At 35.1% G+C, this 16541-nt stretch overlaps 1 protein-coding gene across 1 annotated transcript in view; it reads right to left on the bottom strand.

The window, feature by feature from the left end:
- Positions 1-16541, bottom strand: part of ADAMTS20 (ADAM metallopeptidase with thrombospondin type 1 motif 20) — a 208650-nt gene that overhangs the window by 150783 nt on the left and 41326 nt on the right. The window contains exons 4-6 of the mRNA XM_045365086.2: positions 11783-12042; positions 1424-1507; positions 768-892 (exon numbers count right to left, since the gene is read on the bottom strand). Of these exons, the coding sequence (XP_045221021.2) occupies positions 768-892; positions 1424-1507; positions 11783-12042 (469 nt within the window). The remainder of the gene's footprint in view (positions 1-767; positions 893-1423; positions 1508-11782; positions 12043-16541) is intronic.

Genomic DNA, 16541 nt, shown 5'->3' on the forward strand with positions numbered 1-16541 from the left:
CATCATTAAGCAACACATAACTGTACATGAACTACATGTTAGCTATTTTACATAGGCTAAAGCTTTTCGTTTTAGAATTCCAGACAGTTGAGATTTCTTTGAGTTTGATGCCTAAATAAAGGATTTCTTTGGTTAGTCAAACAAATATCAAACCTAGGATTTATATATTCTGGTAGTATCACTGTCGCTGAAACAAAGGTGTGAATTAACAATGTATAGTATTGCTTGTAAAATGAATAATAATTTTATAATAGCAGAAGCTGTTTTTCATACAAATAAGTAGGTTTGAGAACAACCCTAGCAAACGTAGCTTGGCAATTAAGGCAGGCATTAAGCATCAAAACAAGGAACAGATAACTAGATTTTTAAAAGCAAAGGGAGTCCAAAAAGTGGACAAACGAAAGAAGAAAGTTGTTCTTCTTTCCAAGCAACTGAAATACCAAGAAGGGAATGAACAAAACCTGCTCTCAGTTCCATAACTATGTTAATTTCTTAATTCTCTCATTCTGTCACTAATATCGTTAGGAAATTGTTTTGTTTAGATCAAACCATTACTCAGCAACCTGACATTGCTAATTTCCTAGAGAACTAACTAGTATTCTGGTTTAAAAGAACAAAAGAATGCTTTTATTCGATAGTTTCTTTTGTAGTACAAATTCTCGTAGAACACTTCTGTGTATTATTAACAAAGAATTAAGAAGAAGTATCAGTCATGCAGGAAGGAAGAATAAAGGATTGTATGGGAAAGATTATTTCTATAATCATACCTAGTGATAAGAATAGCAGCATCATGGTGGGAAGGGTGAACATCATCAACGTCATTCTGAGTTTGTTGCCATGAACAAAAGTTATTTAATGTGGTAGCACCATCAAAATTAATGACTGGCCCTTCCTATGCAAAATAAGCAATGCAATACTGTATCAAAATATTAATGTCCTCTTTTCCTTCCAAGTTTATCAGCATCTGCACAACTTATCAAATAGCATTCTCACAGGCAAATGAAGGAGTGACAGCATCTCTTCTTCATGTATTAACTACAACATATTTTAGCAATATCTAAAACGTGATCAAAACTGAATCTAATTCGATCTTCTTAATATAACCATCCAATATTTAGGAAAAACTTTTAAAAACTACTATATTTTAAATCCTCTGACATTAGGATTATAAAAATGAATACTAAGGTTTTTAATCTTTTATTTTTGACTTGTTTATTCGTTTTTCCTTTGCTCAGTTAAACACTGTTGTCATTCTATTTTATTTCCATCACAACACATAAGGGTAATCTCATTCGTTTTCAAATCAAGTCTTTAAAGCAAACTTTAAAAACATTTCATTTCTAATAAGAGTTCCATAATCTCTATGTATTGTCACTAAAAACTTACTACAACTAAGGTTACTAATTTTAGACCTGTTTCTTACCTCCTCGTGGTGAATCATAACTAATTTTACCACTACTATGTGTATAAAACTTCCAATACTTGGATCTTTGTAGATTGTTGCAACCTGCATGTAAAAAAATGTAGGATTAGTTTTTTAAAATGAATATTTCTTCTCAAAAGTAAGTTGAAATCAGTCACAGAGTATCAATTCTCCAATTGCACTGTACGTAGGAATCTTGGGATCTCTTAGAGTGCTTTAACAAATCCTCATGTTCACACCACGTCCCTTACCAAATAAATCAGAATCTGCAGGATTGAGACCCAGGCATCTTAAAGATTCTCAAAATTTGAGTATCTTAAACCTTGCTACTGAGACTGATCCATGGATCAGCAGCATCCACATAACCTAGAGCTGATATGAAACAGAATCTCAGGCCCCACCCTGGATTAATGATTCACAGTCTGCACTTTAACAAGATCTCAAGTGTTCTGAACACATGTTAGACTTTGGAACTGCTGTTATGGATGATTCAGCAAGAAATTCACTTCGTTCTGTGTCATAATCCACAATTTACATGACTACAATATTCCATAAAAATATGTAAGTTTTACCTATTCTTTTCTGATAGTTCACCTAATCTTTCAGCCACAGTAGTATATTTCCAACTCCAAATATGATTATTATTTTTAAAGTTTAGCATTACTAGAATCCATAGAGACAGATCCATCTAGAATCATATAAACAGTCCTAGAAGAGGTCATGAGTCGCAACCTGGTCCTCAGTTTTCCAGGACCGGAGAATGTGAGGCACTCTGGATGGGCTCTGCATGGGCTCACTGATGATTCACTATCAAGGTGCCATCCCATTCACTAATTCATATTCTCTCCTTGTAGCCATTATAGAGGTTGCCACTGCAGTAGGAGTGTCTTTCATGGCCAATGCCTCTGCCTGGTACTTAATTAGAGACATACCTCACTCTGGATCTGGGCTACCTGTGCAAAGAAAACTGCTGCTAAACCCTAGATCACCTTCTTGTTGGCCACTGCCTAAGTCAAAGCAGCAATTGCTCCAGGGTGTGCTACTTCCCTCATTTGTTTAATAAATAAACGTTCAGTATCTACTCCTTGCTTTGTTGGCTACAGAAGCAGATATAGGGAAGAGAACAAAGGCCCTGACCTTGTGGAGCTTACAGTTTGTTAGAAGTATCACTACCGGGGTCCTCACTCTGTCAGTCAAAGCTGCTTCACCACAACATATAACATGACTGCTGTCAATGCCTCTTGTGCCAAATGGACTACTACCAGAACTAGAGCCAAAAGCGTCTTTAGAGCTGCTGACACTGTAGGGTCAGCATGAGCATAAATACATAGTCCAGCATCTGTACTACTGTTATGGCTGTGCAGTCTCAAATATTTACAGGTTTGTCATCTGAACCTATAGTGATGACTTTGGCTCTGGTAGTAGCATGTTTTGGCAAGAGTGGAGGTAGCCCCAGCGAGGTTGACAGTAAGTTAAGACAGGGATGGTCAGCTGATTGGCAAATTCAAGCAGGTCTGTTAGCAATGCAGTATTTCTCACTTTAAAATAGGAGCTGTGAATTTACAGTTGAATTTATAAATATTCATTTACATGCAATGTTTTAAAATACATCTACCATGGGGGAAAAAAGAAAGCACACCTGTAATTATGATTTTGGAGTTAAGCTTGATCCTGTGAGTTTAAAAATGGATGCTTTTCTAAGCCAAATTACAAGGTAAAAGATACACCTCAAAGGTATTTATAAAAGCTCTTTTTCCCCGATAAATGAAAAACAGCTGTGAAGACTTCTGTGTCTCAGAATAATATGCATATCCCATAGTCCAAGAAAAAAGAGCGTATGCACTATGAGGTGTCTAACATGGCTAACTACTATATCCATTGTCCCAAGTATTTTGACTATGAATAAAAATCTGGATGTTATAGTATCAGCTATAAAATACATAACCACAAAAATACTTCCAGTTTTGGAAGGAAACAGATGCTGCATGTTTATTTAAAAGTGATAAATCTGCAAGCTAGAATTTGGAAAAAATGTCCCAATATTCTGACTGTATAATTTAAAATATATTACTACAGCAAAATATCCTTAAATGTAACACTAGGGAAAAGATAATGCAAACTATTGTTACGCAAGGTGGATACTGGCTATAAAATATAGTTATTTAAGGCAAACAGACACAGGTTCCAATTCTAACAGCCATTTGATAAAACCTACTTCTAGGCTACTATAAGCATTAAATGAGATGGTATGCAAATAGCATTTAGATTAGGGCCAGGATCACAGGGATCAATCACAGTGGCTATTACTCTTATTGCTACTTATAAAGCTTTTTCAGAAGAAAAGGCATAATACAGATATAGATATAGATATTCATAATACTAGTTCTGTACATGCGTTTCAAGTCAATTATCACAGTATGTCTAAATTGGAAGCAAAGTATCCAAAAGCATGATTGTTTTATTATCTCTTTTAGTACTTACTGAATATCTACTGCCCATCAAACTGTGTTGCTTACTAAATATACAGAGCTAAACAAGGCATAATCTCTGCCATTAACTCACAGTCCTCTGGGAGTAAAAGATATAAAAACAGACAGTTTGATTTACATAATTTTAACTTCCCTCAAAGAAAGTCCTGGAGATGATATTTTGCTTTTACACTAAAATAGTATATTTCATTGAATAATTAAGAATGTCATCATGCTCATTTTTTCTAATTGTATCTCTTATTATTTTACTGACCTTTATAATTTAAATGCTCATGTAGAATATATGTATACCTTTAACTATATTTAGATGTTTGAAGGTGCTGTTATTGAATGACTCTATTCAATAAAGCTAAATTGTGATTCAAGCAATGAATAGCCACAAGGCCCATTTGGTACTCAGAGAATTTTTGAAGCAGTATGTACAATGCACTTCTCTCATTCTTAAAACCACCACCCCAAATTAGACTGCCTTGATGATAGGATACTATGTTTGCTGTAAATAATAAATGAGTAAATATTAAATGATACATAAAATATTTATTCAATGTTTATTGTGTGCCTGATGTGTTCAAGTTTAAATGTATTAATTCATTTAATTATCACAACAAATCTTATGAGATAGGAGCTACTACAGTGTCCATTTTACAGATAAGAACAGTAAGATACAGAGAAGTTAAGTAAGACACTGAAGATTCGGCAGCTGGTAGCAAACAGAACCCAATTTTCATTCTGTACAGTCTGGCTTTAGAGCACTGACTAGTTTATCTGATCTTTATTCAGCATTCTGAACCAATTAGTTCTTGGTAAAAACATTTCAAGACATTTCAAAACCCTGCTGCAACACATCCCCTGGCCACTGGTATTGTCCTGTTAATGGTCACTTGCCCGTGGCCTCAGAGAAGCGCTTAGGCAGTCAGCAGACCTGGGCTTTAGTTCCAGCTCCATTAGTAGCTACAAGCTAGTTGTTCAACCCTGGAAAATGGGTTTATCTTTTTTTTTTTTTTGTCTTAATGTCCGTAATATCCACGTGGAGGCACTGGGTACCCTTGGGTCACAATGTCCTTGCATATTGGATTAATATTAACCAGGTGCTGCTGGGGAAGAGTTGTGAAAGACATTTGTTTCAAAGAACAAAATCATTCCACAGTTTGAAAAATGAGCTAAAATAATTAGATATCTTCACGGAATCTTGAATAGGCTAACACACACACACACACACACACACAGATATATATTAAATCTGTGACACAGAGATATTATATACAGCATTTCATGCAACTATATGACCACAGTCCTTAGCTCCCCACTGCCCCCAATAGAGCATATCACAGGACTAATATTCCATTCCATAGACTACACTTTAGGAAACACCAGACCAGATTTCTAATATATCATCCTATTCTAAAAGCCATTTAATATTTTTAATATATTACCTTAATCACTACATTTTAGAGTGCTATGTATTAGAATTTTTATTGATCTACTTAAAATGTATTTAATCTTTTATTCTTTAAATGTTAGTTTCCTTCACATAAGTAGTTCTTACTTCTTTATAGGTTTCATAAAATAGTAAATACTATTATTTCATGGATATTTAATGAAAGGTGAAGAAGAAATGGTATGAATTGTATTGTTGAAATCTTTAAGAAAATTCTAGGCAAAATATAGTTCATACAAAGCGTGAAACAAATTGCTATTACCATTAACTTACCAACCATTTTGAAAATAATTTCTAGATAGAGCTTTAGCAAACATTCATATATGGTATGTTCATAGGCCACCTTCATTAAGAAGTACAAAGTCATCTATAAAAAACTGATTTTGACAAACGAATGTTTACAAAGATCATTACTCTTAACTTCATCAGAAAGATCTTTTCATTTTCAAATTGAAAATGATGAAATTCTACATACATACAGAGCAAATATGTGCAAATAATTAAGAATATGCAGAGCAATAAATTGAAGGGAAAAGTAATATAAATGGTTATACCTCAAGTATGAAAGCATATCATTAGTTTTTATTGTAATGTAGTTAAAAATCTTCCCCATCCTAATAACATCAGTAAAAACAACCAACAAAATTGAAAGTAATGGTATAAAGTCAATGTAATGCAAATGAGGGTTTTTAGTTGATACATGCCTCTAATATTAGTAACCATATTTTAATGAAAGGGTTAATTCTTGAGGATTACGTGATGTTCCTTAAATTTACATTATTAAATCTGCAAGAGGGTGAATATTATAGAGTCAAACCTTTAGAAACACAATGAAGTGTGGAAGTCTTTTAATACTTAGTAAATATTTAAGGTCTATTAAATAATAAATTGAGTATCAAAATAAATATACTGAAGAAAAAGTTGCTCTAGTCTACATACATTTTAGTAGCTTGATAATGCATATATAAATGCCATTTTAACCTGGTGTTGTCACCCAAATTCCCTAAGGATAAAGGTTTTAGAATGGCAGCTGAGTATCTCTGCTCATTTAACACAAACGCTATTTCACTAGATATATTATACATCACAAGTGTGTTCTTCCCCACTAATTTTTTGTTTGTTTGTTTGTTTTTTGAGACAGAGTCTCCCTCTGTCTGCCAGGCTGGAGTGCAGTGGCACAATCTCAGCTCACTGCAAGCTCCGCCTCCCGGGTTCACGCCATTCTCCTGCCTCAGCCTCCCGAGTAGCTGGGACTACTGGCACCCGCTGTAACGACCAGCTAATTTTTTTGTATTTTTTAGTAGAGACGGGGTTTCACCGTGTTAGTCAGATGATCTCGATCTCCTGACCTTGTGATCTGCCCACTTCGGCCTCCCAAAGTGCTGGGATTACAGGCGTGAGCCACCGCGCCTGGCCTTCCCCACTAATTTTAATGTTAATTCCAGAAACCCTTTGAGTAAGGAGGGTCTCTAGTCTACTCTGACAACGTTAAGTGCAACTAAAAAGTGAATTAAGTCACATTCTTTATTTCAATGTCACTGCACTCAGATATTTCGTCAAATCGTTGAAAGCAAAGAAAAAGTTTAAGAAGACAGCACAGTTGTTTACTTTGCGCAGGATGAGTAAGGGTCGATAATCTAAGTTGTGTATATAACCCATTTGCTCAATCCTGAAAGCATTCCCTTATTTCCCCCATTATATCTGGAGCTCACAGACAAAAATTCTTTTTCATCACTTTGAACTTATCTTTATCATATACCAAGCCTATGTCACATTGCCTTGATCTTTTCCTAAATTACCGTGATCAGAATATCACCAATAATCCACGTGTGTGTTTGAATAAATGCAGTTAGTGCCTTCTAAAAACTGGAAAAAATGGGCAAAACCTGAACAGCTCCTTCCTAAACTGGAAATATCTGTGGACACTTATGTGCGAATAGCATTTCTCTTACCTCTTTAAAGCGGTTTTTGAAATGGACTTAACAAGTAGCAATAAAACAAGTTAGATTAGATTTGATCTCTACATAGTGTGATCAACAGTCCCAGTTTGCTCAGGACTGAAGGGTTTCCAAGGACATAAGACTCAATACCAAAACTGAGCAAGTTCCAGGTAAAACAGGGAGAGTTTGTCACTCTTTCTCTTAAGTTCCCTTTCACCTTTAATATTTTTGCAACCATAAATATAGTTGTGATCACTGTTTTTTAGCCAATAAAGCAACAATTTATGTACAGAACCATAGGCTCTACTAATTTTCCCATGTCCTCATTTGAACAATCTTTCAGTGAGAGAGAAGAAAAGCACTAAACCCAGGTAGCTTAGAAGTCATCTAAAATTTGGCTACTTAGGAAGAAAGAAAGCATATACAAAAACTCAAAGTATTTCAAAAGGGAGACTTACCCTCCTTAATTTTTCCTCCTACCCCACTTTATTTGGAATGCATACCTCTTCCTCAATTCTGCTGCATCTATCTCCCTGAGAAGAAAAGCTTAACACAAACCAGATGACTGTGTCTATAAAAATTCTGTCTTCAACAGAAACCTGCTCTCCTTCTAGTAGGCCTAAAAATCCAGAAAATGAGAAGTACATGCATTGATCTGTTGTTTCAAGCATTGTTTCAATGCAGATTTGCTTTCCATGAAGTCAAAAGGTCTGTCTGCATTCCCTTCAATTAACTCCGGCTTTACACTTTCCATGGACAACTTTAGTTATCTCAAAGTATGTCACAATATCTTCTAACAGTGATGATACTGATTTTTGTTTGTTTGTTTGTTTTTGAGATGGAGTCTTGCTGTGTCGCCAGGCTAGAGGGCAGTGGCACAATCTCAGCTCATTGCAACCTCCGCCTCCCAGGTTCAAGCGATTCTTCTGCCTCAGCTTCCCAAGTAGCTGGAATTATAGGCACACGCCACCACATCCAGCTAATTTTTGTGTGTTTAGTAGAGATGAGGTTCACCATGTTGACCAGGATGGTCTTGATCTCTTTACCTTATGATCCACTCGCCTTGGCTTCCCAAAGTGCTGGGATAACAGGTGTGAGCCATGGTGACTGGCCAATACTGATTTTTATGTAAAATGTAGATAACAAAACCTTTCTGAGGGTGGTGATGTCACCAAAAATGCATGAAACTATTCCAAAATTAGTCCTGTGTTTATTCCTTTATTCCTTCTGGTCAGTATGCCCAAAGCACTGACAATAGTTATCTGTCATTTACCATGTTTTAAAAATCTATCAAATCTAACAATTTTCCTTCAGTATCTCTCTCACCCAACTTTCTTTCCTTATTTATTTATTTATTTATTTTAAGACAGAGTCTCACTCTGTCAGCCAGACTGGAGTGCAGTGGCACGATCTCGGCTCACTGCAACCTCCGTCTCCTGGGCTCAAGTGATTCTCTGGCCTCAGCCTCCCAAGTAGCTGGGCTTACAGGCATGTGCCACCACGCCTGGCTAATTTTTGTATTTTTAGTAGAGACATGGTTTCACCATGTTGGCCAGGCTGGTCTTGAACTCCTGACTCCAGGTAATCTGCCCGCCTCGACCCCTCAAAGTGGTGGGATTACAGGCGTGAGCCACCAAGCCCAGCCCCAGCTTTCTTTTTTATTTTATTTTATTTTATTTTTATTTTTTTAAGGTTAAAAATATTTATTTCTTCAATACAAAATGAATTTAAATAGTTCCCACTTAGACAAAATATATTTATCTGTTCTAATACATTAGAGAGAAACACGTTACTAGAATGACTACTGACTCCAGTAAACAATTATTTTTTTCTGAGAAAAAATTTTAACATTTTAATAAAAATATTAATGTTTTAAATTTGCCTTGATGTACTGAAGATACATATATATATAATGTTTTTATGATATATATTGCATAACTTTTGAGTTCTTTTAAGTATCTCAACATTTTATTTTATTTATTTATTTATTTTTATTATCATTATACTTTAAGTTCTAGGGTACATGTGCATAACGTGCAGGTTTGTTACATATGTATACTTGTGCCATGTTGGTGTCCTGCACCCATCAATTCGTCAGTACCCATCAACTCGTCATTTACATCAGGTATAACTCCCAATGCAATCCCTCCCCCCTCCCCCCTCCCCGTGATAGGCCCTGGTGTGTGATGTTCCCCTTCCTGAGTCCAAGTGATCTCATTGTTCAGTTCCCACCTATGAGTGAGAACATGCGGTGTTTGGCTTTCTGTTCTTGCAATAGTTTGCTGAGAATGATGGTTTCCAGCTGCACCCATGTCCCTACAAAGGACACAAACTCATCCTTTTTTACGGCTGCATAGTATTCCATGGTGTATATGTGCCACATTTTCTTAATCCAGTCTGTCACTGATGGACATTTGGGTTGATTCCAAGTCTTTGCTATTGTGAATAGTACCGCAGTAAACATACGTGTGCATGTGTCTTTATAGCAGCATGATTTATAATCCTTTGGATATATACCCAGGAATGGGATGGCTGGGTCATATGGTACTTCTAGTTCTAGATCCTTGAGGAATCACCATACTGTTTTCCATAATGGTTGAACTAGTTTACAATCCCACCAACAGTGTAAAAGTGTTCCTATTTTTCCACATCCTCTCCCCCAACTTTCTTAATGAATGCCATCTCCTTTAACCATTTTCTATTGCAAAATATATCCCAGTGTTCCATAAAATTGATACAATCTTGTACATAACAATTGACATCCTCCACATCATAGTTTTCATTAGAATCCCTTCATAATTTAGAGTTTGCCATACTAACATTTAGATAATTATACATCTAGGTAATACATGTAGGTAATTTTACTTCAAATTCAGAAGTAAAAAAAAAAAGTAATTAGGATAAATTTCTATCTATACTTCTGTTGTCATTTACAAAAATTCAATTGAAGTAAACAAAATATGGGTCAATTTTACACAATTTCAAAAAATTATTTTATATATCTCTGTTTTTATTTATCACAATGCACTGAATTCTGAAAAACAATATTACTTTTAGTAATACTTTAACCATGTTTCCATTCATACTTTCAGTAACTATTTATTGAGTACCCACAGTATCAGATACTGTGTATAGGTAACATAGACTATGGTATAACAATAAGAATTTAAGGTAAAATGTCATATTTTAGATAAATTATTGTATCTTATGATCTTCATGTCACAATGAACTGGTAATATCTAGCTAAGAGAAATTTACAATGTCCTATAGATATGCACTGGCTAAGTTTTTTCAACTAAGTGGGCCTGAATTCCCTATATGTGAATAGAAGTACTTCCAGTCATGAGATATGTTCCGAATACCCTGAATCTATAAATAGGTGGCTATGTAATTCTTTTTTTTTTTTTTTAATTGTAGTTTCACTCTTGTTGCCCAGGCTGGAGTGCAATGGCATGATCTCAGCTCACTGCAACCTCTGCCTCCCAGGTTCAAGCGATTCTCCTGCCACAGCCTCCCCAGTAGCTGGGATTATAGGCACCCACCACCACGACTGGCTAATTTTTTGTATTTTTAGTAGAGATGAGGTTTCACTATGTTGGCTAGGCTGGTCTCGAACTTCTGACCTCAGGTGATCCTCCCGCCTCAGCCTCCCAAAGTGCTGGGATTACGAGCGTGAGCCACCATGCCTGGCCAATAATTCATCAACTAAACTAGCATGAAAATGGCTACCCTTAGTGATTACTCTAAAATAACAGGTCTAATTCAGGAATGTCCCAGGGTGGTGGAGGGAGATACACACACACACACACACACACTCACACACACACTCTCTCACACACATACATGTAAGGATGAAGGGCGATGCCACTCACACAGAATTGGCACCCTTCACCAGCTCTAGAATGCAGTTCTATGGATACTAACACTACCACTGCTTGACAAAGGTATTAACATCAGATCAAGGACCCTGAGAGTTATTGTGATCTTAAATTCCAAATTTGTTAGGACAGTTCTATTAGTAATAGCCTATCCCTTTATCACCATAAATACATGTATAACTTAAGATGTTAGGTGTCCAAATTTCTGATTTGGAGAATATAGTCATAATAAAAAAAGGATCTTCTCCCCTCTGCGCAGAAATAGGGTGAGGTTTTAAAATTCAGATTCAAAGAGCAAAAGATCAATGCAACTAGGACAGTTCCTGTCACTAGAGGGCAGAAGCCATTCATGTGATGAAGTAAAGAATAATTCAAGCATTTTCTATAAGTGGTTTTGTGGATTTTTAAATGTTTTAGAAAGGTGTCCAAGTAACAGAATAGGATACTTGCTATACCTCTATCTAAACCAAACTTCAATGAAATCTTATTTTTGGCTTAAACTTAGATACAAAATTACATCTAAAAAGTTTGGAAAAAAAATTTTAATTAGACATTTAAAATTTCATTAAGCTAAACATTTTAGGAAATATGAAAGTCACATTAAGTTTACTTACAATTGACATTAGAGTCAGTATATAGTTTTGCAAATTCGATCCGTGAGCAGAAACCACTTTAGCATCAGCTGTAACCATAATTTCAACATATCTTGGATATGATATAAGACGTTTTTTCCTGGAATGTAATTGACTTCTTTCATCTTTCAATGGTACATTTTTTGATGGGTGTCCTAAAACTCTTTCTTTCATTACATTAAGATCTTCATTCATGTTTCTGTAGGTATGAAAGGGTAAACTGGTTTCCTTTATTTGACTTTCTAGGGAGAAAAAAAGAATATAATATAGAACCATTAAATTGGATGTGACCAAAAATATCGCAAAAAATAGAATAGCCAAAATTATTTAATACTTACATATTTGTTCACAACATGAAGATAAAAGGACAAAGAGAAATTATTATTTAAAATAGTATTGTACAGCATTGTCATGAAGATTGCTTTCTATAGTAATAAAAAGTTTGCAAAAGTTCACATTTTCTTAGATTTTACCAACAAGAAATTGTATCTAAGTCATATTTGGAAAGGTAAAATTGTATCTAAGTCATATTTGAAAAGGTATGACTATTCAAATGTATTAATTAACTACCAAGTAGAAAATAAAAATATCCAGGACTTCTTATGTTTTTCTCAGTATGTAAATTAGGTTTTCAAGTCAACAATGACATTTAATCTCATTACAGAGTAGTAACATTTTGTAGGGTGAAACTTTATAAAATATAGAACAAAACAAACTTTCTTCACATGTGAAAAGCACCAAGAACAACAGAAAATTAAGCAAAATAACAATATGTGGGTGAATCTATTGAATCCAGAAAGGCAAAAAAAGTTTTTCCTGCCATTTTCTCCTGAAGTGACTTGGCCACTAAAATATCCTTGACCAATTACTGGACCCTAGAGGAGATCCCAGATATACCTGATATATAGAAATCTCAATCAAGGAAAAGATAAATATTTATGCTTTGATTTATTTGTTAATTTAAAGGAAACATTTATTGCATGCCTAATGCATATCAGGAAACATTTAGATACTGAGGAGCAAATAGCACCTCATAAAGCTTATACTCTAATTGAAAGAGGCAAAAAATAAATTAACAACATAGTAAAGATAAAATTTCAGGTATCTTTAGGTGCTTCAATACCAATTCAACTAAAAGACAAAAAAAAATATGATTCTACCTACCAGAATGACTAAAATTACAAAGAGCTATAATACCTAGTGGTACAATCACTTGAAAAACCTATCTGGCAAATTTTAAATTAGACATGCATCTACCCTATGACCCTGCAGTTCCACTCCTAGGTATTTATCTAAGAGAAGGAAAACATATGTTCACAAGAAAACTGGTATAAGTTCACAGCAAAACAAATATACAGACTGATGAACTACAATAGAGACTCCAGATATAAACCCTTGTGTATATGATCAAATGATTTTTGACAAGAGTGCCAAGACCACTCAATATACAAAGACTAACTCAAAATGAGTTACAAATCTAAAAGACCCAAAATATTAAAACTCCTAGAAGAAACCATATAAAGAAAGTGTTTCATAACATTGGATTTGGCAGTGATTTATTGGATATGACATCAAAAGCACAGGCAACAAAAGCAAAAATAGACAAACGGGACTACATCAAACTTAAAAAATATTATTCAAAGGACACAATCAGTAAAGCAAAAAAGCAGCTTATGGATTAGGAGAAAACATTTACAAACTATGTATCTGATAAGGAATTAATATCTAGAATATTTTAAAAATTCCTACAACTCAACAACAGGAAAACAAATAATCTGATTAAAAATGAATAAAGACTTGCATAAACACTTTCCCAAATACATTATACAAATCATCAACACATACATGAAATGATGTTCAGCACAATTCATCATTAAATAAATGCAAATCAAAACCACAATATCACATCACACTCATAAGAATGGCTACTATTAAACACACACACAGAAACAGAGAGAAAGAGAGAATAACAAATGTTGGCAAGTATGTGGAGAAATTGGAAACCTTATGCACTGTTGGTAGGGTTGTAAAATGGTATAATCACTATGGAAAACAATATGGACATTCCTTAAGAAATAAAAATAGAACTACCATATGATCCGGCAATCCTACTGGGGTAAATATCCAAAAGCAATGAAAGCAGGGTCTTGAAGAGCTATTTATACACCCATGTTCTTTGCAGTATTATTTACAATAGCTAAGAAGCAGAAGCAACCCAAATCTCCATTGACAAAGGAATGAATAAACAAACTGTAGTATACACATACAGTGAAATATTATTCAATATAAAAAATGAAGGAAAGCATGTGTGGTGGCATGCACCTGTTGTTCCAGGCACTCTGGAAGTTGAGGTGGGAGGATCACTTGAGCCTCCAAGTTTGAGGCTACAGTGAGCTATGATATACCACTGCACTCCAGCTTGGGTAAGAATGAGACTCCACCTCTAAAACAAACAAAAACAACAACAACAAAAAGGAAGGACATGCTGTCGCATATGACAACATGAATGAACCTTGAGGTCATTATGCTAAGTGAAATAAGTCAGTTTTTTAAAAATCCTGTATGATATTACTTAAATGAGATACTTAAAATAGTAAAATTCATTGAAACAAAAAGTATACTGGTGGTTACCAGGGGATAGAGAAAAGGGAAAATGGGGAGTTGTGAATGGATATAGTCTCAGTTTGCAAGATGAAAAAGTCGTGGAGATCTGTTGCATAACAATGTGAATATACTTAACACTACTGAAGTGTACACATACAAAGGATTAAGATGGCAAATCTCATGTTACTTTTTTTTTTTTTTTTTTTTTTTTTTTGAGGGGGAGTCTCGCTCCATCACCAGGCTGCAGTGCAGTGGTGCAATCTCAGCTCACTGCAACCTCTGCTTCTTGGGTTCAAGCAATTCTCCTGCCTCAATCTCCCAAGTAGTTGGGATTACAGGTGCACGCCACTATGCCCAGCTAATTTTTGTATTTTTAGAGAGACAGAGTTTCACATGTTGGTCAGGCTGGTCTCGATATCGTGACCTTGTGATCTGCCTGCCTCGGCCTCCCAAAGTGCTGGGATTATAGGCGTGAGCCACCATGCCCGGCCACCTTTTTTTTTTTTTTTTAACCACAATTAAAAAATGTTTCAACGAATGTTTATAGCACTTTTATTCATAATAGTCAAACCTAGAAACAACCCAAATGTCTGTCCACAGGAGAAAACTAGAAAGGACAAGAACTAAGCTTCACAAAGGGTAGAACAGTGGTTGTCAGGAGCTAGGGAGTGAAGGAAATGAGGAGATGCTGGTCAAACGCACAAACTTTTAGTTATAGGATGAATAACGTCTGGGAATTGAATGTACAGCAGAGTGACTATAATTAATAATACTGTCTTATTTAATGGAAATTTGCTAAGAGAATAGCTTTTATGTGTTGTCACCACACACATCATTCTGTGAGGTGATGATGTGTTAATTAATTTAATTGTGGTAATCATTTCACATGTATACATATATCAGTCATCATGATGTATACCTTGAATATATACAGTTTTTATCAATCAATTATACATCAATAAAACTGGGGTGGGGGAAGTGATAATGAACAAAGCTTCAGCAAGAGATGCTTTCCTTATCCATGCGTGGCATCCTATTCCGGGAAAGGCTGACTATGCTAGCTGATGTAGCAGCGCTGCATAAGATTTGCAATGTGGGACAACAAGCAGCCCTCACCTCAGAAGAGAAAAACCATCTCCACACTCCTCAAAAGAAAGCATCCCTCTTATCAAGTAATTTACCACTTGTCTCTAGCAGAAAAAGAAATCCTGTCTTATCTTCTACTGCCTGTAGAAATCCTGTCTTATCTTCTACTATCTCACTGCCTGAAGAATCTCCAAAAGTCTGTCTAGCCTGAGTGCTAAGAAATTATATATCTCACTGGCTAACAATAACAAGTAAAAAAACCACAATTCAATTAGGAAAGCACTATGGTTTGAAGAAATCAGGCTGACAGAGACTAAACTAGAATAGATGGTTTCAGTGCAAACTAAAATAATGAAAGATTGCCACATTATTCATAATTCAGTGCAAACTAAAATAATGAAAGATTGCCACATTATTCATAATCCTAAATGCCCATCAATGACAGAATGGATAAAGAAAACGTGGTATATATACACCATGGAATTCTATGCAGCCATAAAAAAGAACGAGATATCTTTTGGGGGACATGGATGAAGCTGGAAGCCATTATCCTTAACAATCTAATGCAGGAACAGAAAATCAAATACTGCATGTTCTCACTTACAAGTGGGAGCTAAATGATGAGAACTCAAGTTCACAAAGAATGGAACAACAGACACTAGGCCCTACTTGAGAGTGGAGGGTGGGAGGAGGGAGAGGAGCAGAAAAAAAATAACTATTGGGTACCGGGCTTAGTACCTGGGTGATGAAAAATCTGTTCAACGAATGCCTGTGACACAGATTTACCTACATAATAAACTGGCACATTTACTTTTAAAATAAAAGTTAAAAAATAAAATAAAATAAAATGATGAAAGAAACAGTTTCTACGAAGGAGATGATAATTAGAACACAAAAAAAGTCTGCAATAAAAAAGCATAAATTTTTAAAGACTATTATTATTATCATTGAAACATTTAATAACACCACATAAGATAGGTGTTATTGTTTATCTCATTTTACAGATGAGGAATCTACAACATATAGAGCTTGAGAAGCTCACATACACATT

Source organism: Macaca fascicularis, chromosome 11 (assembly GCF_037993035.2).
Source record: "Macaca fascicularis isolate 582-1 chromosome 11, T2T-MFA8v1.1".
Taxonomy (NCBI): Eukaryota; Metazoa; Chordata; class Mammalia; order Primates; family Cercopithecidae; genus Macaca; species Macaca fascicularis.